This window comes from Bison bison, unplaced genomic scaffold (genome assembly GCF_000754665.1).
Source record: "Bison bison bison isolate TAMUID 2011002044 unplaced genomic scaffold, Bison_UMD1.0 scf7180017864471, whole genome shotgun sequence".
NCBI classification, from domain to species: domain Eukaryota; kingdom Metazoa; phylum Chordata; class Mammalia; order Artiodactyla; family Bovidae; genus Bison; species Bison bison.
The window spans coordinates 40,649,841-40,658,478 of record NW_011495032.1 but is presented as its reverse complement, the minus strand read 5'-3'; the positions used below and the strand labels follow the sequence as shown (position 1 = coordinate 40,658,478).

The window sequence follows — 8,638 nt, the reverse complement described above, 5'->3', positions numbered from 1 at the left end:
AGGAGCCTCCTTAGGCCCCACTCCACCCCTGAGTCTCCGTTCTTACCCTCCAGTCCACTTCCAGAGGCTGGAGTGGGGGAGAGGGACTGGTGGGGTGGGGTGCAGGAATGGAGGGGTGCGGGAATGGGGGTGGTGGGGTAGGGGAATGGGGGGGTGAGGTGGAGTGGGGGTAGGGCATAGCTAAGGTCCTCTCCCCTGTCCCGTTGGGCTCTGCATGGGGCAGAGTAGGGTGGCTTTGGTGCAGGCCCCTGTTATGGGTCTGGCTTCCCACCTCATAGCCGAAGGTCAAGGCCATTATGGTAATAAGAAATCCAAAAAAGGCTTCCAGCTTCCGCAACCCTAGGGTGAGAGCAAAGGGGCTGAACAACAACAACAAAAACCACCCAAAACCAAAATTGTAACTTAAGCAATTATTAATGGCTGATATCCTGAGCACTTTGTTCCAGGCACTGTGCCCCGGACTTGACCAGTGTTACCGCAATGAATCCTCCCCACAGCCCTGTGACCTCTGTGCTAGTCTCTGCGTGTTGTAGATGAAGAAACACTAGTCTAAGTTGCTCAAGGCCGTGCAGAGCAAGGTTGCTCAGAGCCCTTCTCCCAGTTCACCAGAGTACCATTACATTCATTGCCAGCCCCCTCCTCGCCCGAGTCCCGCTGGGGATGAGAGGCACACACCCACCGTAGTTATCGAGGAAGAGGAAGAAGAAAGTGTCCACGATGGTGATGAGGACACCACCCCAGAGTGGGATTCTGAAACCAGAGTGGCCTGGGTCAGCCTAGCCCAGTTCAGGAGTCTGGATCTCCCATCCTCAGGGCTGGAGCCGTGGAATGGGGCCTCCAGGGAGCAGGCACTCAAGGGGCCCCAGACAGCTGAGGGAGAGGGGAGCCAGGGTGCTGGAGACCTAAAATGGCACCTCCATGCTGGGCAGGGGACCAGCGTGGTAGGGAGCTTGGGGCTGCAGTATTGAAGCCTGCAAGATGACCAACATCTGTCTGATTTGCAGCAAGTCGCTTTACATATCTGGGTCTGTGTTTCCCCATCTGGCAGATTGGTCAATAACTGAGTCAGAGATGACTGCAGGATGAAGTGGCCAGGGGGAAATAGAAGGCCTGGGGAGGAAGCGGCAGTTGTTCCCAGCCCTGGGCTGAAGAACTAGGGCCCCTCGAGTACCGTCCGGCGGAGAGCAGACTGAATGCAATAGCTGTGCCAATGACTTCCTGCATGTCTGAGCCCACGATGGCTAGCTCGATGGTCAGCCAGAGGAGAATGCGGGGCACCTAGGGGGAGGACGTAGTCCCGTCAGCAAGGCTGTCTCTTGTCTCAGTCCTGCACTCACCTGTCTGCAGCTGGCACTATATGCCTGGAAGCCTGCAAACTACATTTGCAAGTTGGCTTTGCCAGTTGGCTTCATGGTGCCATGGTGGTTTCACGTGTAAAATTAGTTACAGAAGCTTCAATTAAATAGAGTCGGGAGATAAGAAGGGGAAGCTTCCACACCCTTCAAAGATAGCAGAACCCAAGAGACAGAAGACTCTTCTTTCCTGGAAAGGACTTAGGCACTGAAAAGTCATGGACTCTTTGTTTGCTATCAGCCTCCCTCCCACCTTCCCTTTTCCCTCCATAAAAGCGTTCTCCTTCCCTTGCTGTGTAGAGACCTTGCAGGTGGCTCCCCATGGCTACAGACCCTGAATTATCATTCTCTGCTGATACTGAATAAACCCATCTTTGCTGGACACATATCTAACCTAAAATATCTGATTTAGGTCAACAGTAAGAAATATTTAAGGAAAATTAAAAAACAGGTAGAGATCTTTTCCCTCTGCTTCTGGAGCTGGCCCCAGCAAGGGCACCGTGTAGTCTGGGCTCCAATCAGCAGTGGTGGCAGTGTTTCTAGAAGCTCGACAGCAAATGATGGTCCTCGGGTTTCTGTCCAGCAGCTTCCTGATCTCTGGGTAACATCTCCTTCTCTTGCTCCTTCAGCTCTGTCAACACCTTTGGGACTACATCCTGTATTAGATGCCTTTGACTGATCCAGTGGTATAATTTCTGTTTGCTTGCCTGTACGCTGACAACAGCCAAGTCCCCAGTGTCCACCCCAGCCAATGGTTATTCCACACCAATTTTGCCACCCCCCCACCCACACCGTTTTTCCGCTTAGGCAAGTCACTTCCCCAGGTTTCAATGTCCTCTTCGGTAAAAAGAGCAAGATACCTCTAGCGTCCCTCTCATTTTGCATTCTATTCGTTTGAGCCTCAGCCTTATCTATCACGTGGACTTGCAATGCTCCACTTGAGATGATATTTTTATTTGATCATCGAAGCTTTCAATGGCTGTTTGGGATTTCGAAGCTACAGATGCTTCCTGTCCAGGGGCACCAAGCTCACCTTAGGGTAGTAGAGATGGCAGACCTCGCCCAAGTCCTTGCCTGTCACCACGCCCAGCCGGGCAGCCAGTCGCTGGCAAAGCAAGCCCAACACTGTGGCCCACAGCAGCACCCAGAGCAGCTGCGAGAATTTAGGGAGAGGCCGTCAGCCAGAGGGGCTAGTTTCTGATAACCCCTGAATTGCTGGGACCTTCTAACCTAGGACACTCACTGGGGAGAGGATGGGGGAGACAAAGCTGGAAGACAATGCCCCCTACACCCCACATTCTGGCCCGACTGCCCTGGAGACCCTTTTCTGGCCCATTTGAACTTAACACCTGTTCCCAGCAACACTGGCCAGGCAGGCCACTCTGGGGAGTTGTGGCAAAGCTGGGGGTCTCCACCCACTTAGCCTGGTCACCACCCTCCCCATGGTGCCCCGACTCCATCACTTTGAATCCAGCCACAGCCCCAGCCTGAAGATCCGACTCAATGTTTCCTGGGTCCAGGAATGCGATGCTCATGAGGAATCCAGGCCCCGTGAAGGCCCACAGCTTCCGCAGGCTGAATGCACCCTGTGGAGGGGAGTGGAATGAGGGGTCTTGGGTGGGCCCAGCTGGCCTTGGCCAGCCCCCAGTTGACACCTTCCCAGGCTCAGGGGCCCAGGCTGGCCAGCCCTGCCTTCGATTCCCCATTCCTGGAGCTATCACCTGGAGGGTTAGTGGAGCACATGGGGTGGGAAGGATTTAGGGTTTGCTGAGTCACGGCAGATCGGCTGTCTGGATGGGTCAGTTCTGCAGTCTGCACCTGATTGGCCCGCCTCATGCAGGCCTTGACTCAGCAGATCCTCAGAGCCCAGAGGGGAGCTTTCCTGGGTCAGACCTCCCTGGTCCAACTCCTCCCTCTGCAGCACCTTCTCAGACCACAGGGCCTCCTCTCTGGAGTCCACCAAGCCGAGGGTCTCCCCACCCCATTCCGGGGAGCCTGAGTCTCTCTGAAGACTCTGGAAATGCAGGATGATGTGTCCTAGGCTTCCCTGGTTGCTCAGACTGGAAAGAATTTGTCTGCAGTGCAGGAGACCTGGGTTTGATGCCTGGGTCAGGAAGATCCCCTGGAGAAGGGAATGGCTATCCATTTCAGTATTCTTGCCCGAAGAATCCCATGGACAGAGGAGCCTGGTGGGCTACAGTCCATGGGGTCACTGAGAGTCCGACATGACTGAGCAACTAACACACACACTGTCCCAGAAGCCGGCCCGCCGGCTTCACCTCTCCCCATGCCCTTGTCTGCTTCCTTTCCTTAAATATTACAACAAATCCCTGAGGCTGCAATGCAAACTCATCCCAGGTCCTTTCCCCTTCCTAGGAGAGCTGAGATTCATTTAAAAAGCCACTTGGTAATTTTTAGACAAATATTAAGCGCCCCAGCTAAGCACTTGAGGACAGAAAGCAGGAGGGCGCCAGTTCCCATTGTCTGTCACAGCTGTTCAGAGCCTGGAGGGACTGGCCCTGATCTTCAGGAGACCTCCCTCCCTCCCCAGGCTGGTGAGATCCCGCATGATCCGGTGCATCCTGAAAGACCTCAGGAAGTCTCCAGCGTTCTCACCGATTCTGTATCCGGAATGGGGATCTTCTCACTTAGGTAGGTCCCTCCGGGAGGCGCTTGCTGTGGCTCTGGACTGGGTGGGCTGGAGATGGAGCCATATCTGGTCCCTCCCTGCTTTGGGGGGCCCGTGTCACCTGTGAAGGGCCCCACAAGCCTTGGTGAGTGACCTGCCTCTTTCTGCTGGCCCAGGGTTAAAGCTATCTGTCCTCTTCCCCACCTCCTCCTGGCAGACAGGAGAAATGAAGGCCCCACCAAATAAGAGCCTTTCATTCCCATCTTGGGTCCATCACCTCCACCCATGGACCAGACACTCCAGTAGACGTGTGAGAAGTGGAGCCTTCAGGGTTCCCTCCTTCCATGGGAGGGCAGAGATTCCCAGATCTACTTCTCTCTCCACGCAGGATGTGGAGAGGGACGTGGGTTCCGAGCAGGCGATACTGACACCACCACGTGCCGTATCCCTGCCGCCTGCAGGAGCCAAGGAAGCTGCAAGGGCTCCAGGTTCACAGAGACAAGGCTCTGCCCTTGGAGGTGTGAAGAGCCCAGCCCCAGGCTGGTGTCTGGATTGTGGTTGAGATCCAGACCCCCACACTGCAGCAGGGACTTCCCTTGCCCGCCCTGACTCTCCCCATCACACCCCCACTCAGGCTCTGTCCCTGGAGGGGGCTGCTCACCTGACATGAGGACCGCAGGCTCGGGCACTCTCTGTGCGAGTGGCTGGCGTGCCGGGCAGCCCCTCACGGGCATGGCAAGCCCGTGCTTCCTCTCTAGGCAGTGGCGATTGTGCGGGTCCACGCCCTCTTAGCCATCCTCAGCTGTCCTCACACGCAGGCACGTTGTGAAACACTTTCCAAAGGCAGAAGTGGCCAGTTCTGGAGGAAGGGTCTGGGTGGCCACAGCAAGGACATTTGTTCCCCTCCTGGCCTGAGCCCCACAACACCTCTGGCTCCCTTCCAGGCACTCCGAGTTCTGCACCTCTCCCAAGTTAGCTCTGATTTTGGACAACTTCCTGCCACTTGGGCATGCATGTCTAGATCACGTGACTGCCCACTAGCCCACCCTCACCCTGTACAAGCAGTCAGGTCCTTCTCCTTTTTAATCTTGGGTCCCATGGCCACGGGGAGGAAGGGAGTTCTGATGGCTGTCTAGGTCTCAGTGTCCCACTGAGTGCCTTAGAGGGAAAGATCTTCCGGCCACTGCCACGGGGACATACACTGAAGATTCAGGCCAAAGAGATCCCCAGAAGAAAGAGGCACTGGAATTCTGGTCTTGGTCCTGCCACCGATCCACTTGACATTGTCACCAGATCACGTCTTGTCTCTGACCTTGTTCCTTCTGTTAAGAAGGGTTCAGTCTAGCTAAAAGGTCAAAAGGTGCCCAAGGAAGCCAGGCAGGTAAGATAAACTATGAGACAGGTTGGGAATGAGAAGAACAGTGCTGGCTCAGTGCTCAATGACAAACGATGCTCAGCCTCAGTATCAGGGGGAAGTAATAGGGAGTGGTGGTGGTTTAGTCACTAAGTCGTGTCCAACACTTGCGACCTCATGGACGTAGCCCGCCAGGCTCCTCTGTCCATGGGATTTTCCAGGCAAGAATACTGGAGTGGGTTGCCATTTCCTTCTCCAGGGGATCTTCCCAACCCAGAAATCGAACCCAGGTCTCCTGCATTGCAGGCAGATTCTTTACCGATGGAGCTATGAGGGAGGGAGGGAGGGAATGATGGAGACAAAGGTCATAAACTCTGTCTGAAGAGGGCAGTGCTCACAGAGTTCCAGCCAGTTGTCATGTGAGGATGTGGGTCCACAGTCACTAAGTCGTCTGTTTTGTCAAGGATGCTGGAAAATTTATGCAACATACGCTGTTTGAATACTGGGCTCAAATGTTTTGCAAATATTGGGTGACCTAAGCAAGCGTTTCTATGGGCCAGATTCCACTTTAGGATGATCAATCTGTTAGCTCTAGACCCTTCCAGCTCCCAATCTCTTCTCCTTGCCAGCTGCCAACTCCTTTATCCCCCCACTTACCTCCCTCGGAGTCTTCTCCCTGCCATGCCCACTCATGTCCTCTATCCTGTATCCTTTCTTTTCTGCCAAGAAGATTTAAAACTCGAATTGTCATGGTGTTTCCCACTCCAAAGTCTGGACCTCCAGACACAGAGAAAATCAGGGCTTGTTCCCAAGCCCAGGCTTGATCTGGGATGTGATGTTTCCTCAGGTTGAGTCAAAAACTTGAGCCAAAGCTTGGAACCCCAGGATGGGGGGAGGCAGCCAATTTCCTGGCTCCTTGTTGAAAAGAGAGGCTGGAGGGACGGGAGAGGCAGGGGTAGAGGGGTGAATGGTTGAGTCACGAATGACAGAGCAGCACTGTGGTTTGTCGATGTGCAATCCCGTTGCTCAAGTCACCAGCCTTGACCTCTAGGGTTTACACAGGTTTGCTACTTTGCTACAGGTTTGCTACTTTACACAGGTTTGCTACTTTTGCTACAGGTTCACTACTTTGGACTCACGTGGGGTGGCTGGGGGATAGGGCTGGGGTAGGAGGCTGTGATGGTTTAATTTTTGTGTGTCAGTTTGAGCCATGGGGAGCCCAGTAATTTGGTCAGACATTCTAGGTGTGTCTGTAAGGGTGTTTTTGGAGGACATTAATATTTGAATTTTGAGCCTAGTAGGCTATAGTCCATGGGGTCACTAAGAGTCGGACATGACTGAGCAACTTCACTTTCACTTTTCACTTTCATGCATTGGAGAAGGAAATGGCAACCCACTCAGGTGTTCTTGCCTGGAGAATCCCAGGGACGGAGAAGCCTGGTGGGCTGCCGTCTGTGGGGTTGCACAGAGTTGGACACGACTGAAGCGACTTAGCAGCAGCAGTAGACTAAGTAAATCAGATTTCTCTCCCTAATGTGGGTATCATCCAATGAATTTGACAAGAACAAAAGGCTGAGTAAGGGAGAATTCTCTCTCTCGATGAGTGCCTTTGAACTGAACACTAGTCTTCTTCGGTCTTCAGACTTAGTTTGGACTAGAACTTATGTATCATCAGCCCTCCTGTTTCTCAGACCTTCAGACTCAGATTGGAATTGTATATGCCCTTGACTCCAGGGTTTTCAGCTTGCAGATCTTGGGACTTCTTAGCCTCTATACTCTCATGGGCCAGTTCCTTATTATCTATCTATCTGCCTATCTATTTATATTTTCTGTTGGTTTTGTTTCTCTGGAGACCCTAAGACAGAGGTCGTCCTCTTTGCATTTTTTGAGGCCTGCCCTATAGTTAGGAACTTGGTGAGTGTAACTTAATGACTGATTAAATCACTGATTAAATCCAGCACAAACTCTGCCTTACACAAGAGGCAGTATGTGTAATGGTTAAGAGCAGGGCTTTCTGGCCAGTGTCTCCATGAGCCAGAGCTCTGGAAATCTGCATAGTGGTCCCCTCAGATCTGGAGTTGTTGCTGAATACTAAGCCCTATATGCGTAGAGTGAAATTGCATGAAGCCCAATTCGATCAAAATGGATCACAGACTTAAATGTAAATTTAAAACTATAAAATTTTTAGAAAAAAAGTAAGGAAGGGAATTCCCTGGCAGTCCAGTGGATAGGATTCTGCATTTTCACTGCTGTGACTCGGGTTCCATCCCTGGTGGAGGGACTTAAGATCTGTAAGCCGCAGAGCATGGCCCAAAACAAAAAAGAAAAAAAAAAGTAGGAGAAAACCTTCAGGATCTAGGACTAGACGAAGACTTCTTAGACTTGACACCAAAAGCGTGACTGATAAAGGGGAAAAGGATGAATTGGACCTTATCAAAATGAAAACTTTTCCTCTGTGAAGAACCATGTTAAAAGAAAAGCTAAAAATTCACAGAAAATATTTACAAACCACATATCTGACAAAACACCAGTATCTAGAAATAAGGAACTCTCTTAAAACTCGAGAGTGAAAACACAAACAGCCCAATTAGAAATGGGCAGGGAGTTCCCTGGTGGTCCAGTGGTTGGACTTCAGTGCTTTCACTGTTGTGACCAGGGATTCAATTCCTGGTTGGGGAACTGAGATCCCACAAGTCTCGTGGTGTGGCCGAAAAAAAAAAAAATGAAAAAGAAATGGGCAGAAGTCATGAACACACACCTCACCAAACAGGACATACAGATGGCAAACAAATATATGAAAAGATGTTTGGTGTTGTTAGCCATTCATTTCAGTTCACTTCAGTTCAGTCGCTCAGTTGTGTCCGACTCTTTGCGACCCCATGAATCGCAGCACACCAGGCCTCCCTGTCCATCACCAACTCCCGGAGTTGCCTCAAACTCACGTCCATTGAGTCAGTGACGCCATCCAACCATCTCATCCTCTGTCGTCCCTTTCTCCTCCTGCCCCCAATCCCTCCCAGCATCAGAGTCTTTTCCAATGAGTCAACTCTTTGCATGAGGTGGCCAAAGTAGCCATTAGGAAAATACAAATGAAATCATAATGAGATATGACTATATCCCAATCAGAGTGGATAAAATAAAAAGTAGTCACAATATCAAATATTGATGAGGATGTGGAGAAACTAGGTCAATCACTCATGTATTGCTTGTGGGAATATAAAATGGTATAACCACTCTGGAGATACTTTGGAAATTTCTTTAAAAATTAAAGATGTGGTCTTCCCTGGTGACTCAGTGGTAAAG

General features: G+C 51.6%; 1 protein-coding gene across 2 annotated transcripts in view; it reads right to left on the bottom strand.

Annotated features, from left to right (window-relative positions):
• Window positions 1-4,963, bottom strand: part of SLC11A1 (solute carrier family 11 (proton-coupled divalent metal ion transporter), member 1) — an 11,389-nt gene extending 6,426 nt beyond the window's left edge. For both annotated transcript variants that reach the window (XM_010861184.1, XM_010861185.1), the window contains exons 1-7: window positions 4,643-4,963; window positions 3,969-4,102; window positions 2,816-2,938; window positions 2,386-2,505; window positions 1,172-1,278; window positions 680-750; window positions 272-339 (exon numbers count right to left, since the gene is read on the bottom strand). In XM_010861184.1, the coding sequence (XP_010859486.1) occupies window positions 272-339; window positions 680-750; window positions 1,172-1,278; window positions 2,386-2,505; window positions 2,816-2,938; window positions 3,969-4,102; window positions 4,643-4,715 (696 nt within the window). In that variant the 5' untranslated portion in view covers window positions 4,716-4,963. The remainder of the gene's footprint in view (window positions 1-271; window positions 340-679; window positions 751-1,171; window positions 1,279-2,385; window positions 2,506-2,815; window positions 2,939-3,968; window positions 4,103-4,642) is intronic.
• Window positions 4,964-8,638: the final 3,675 nt, after the last annotated feature.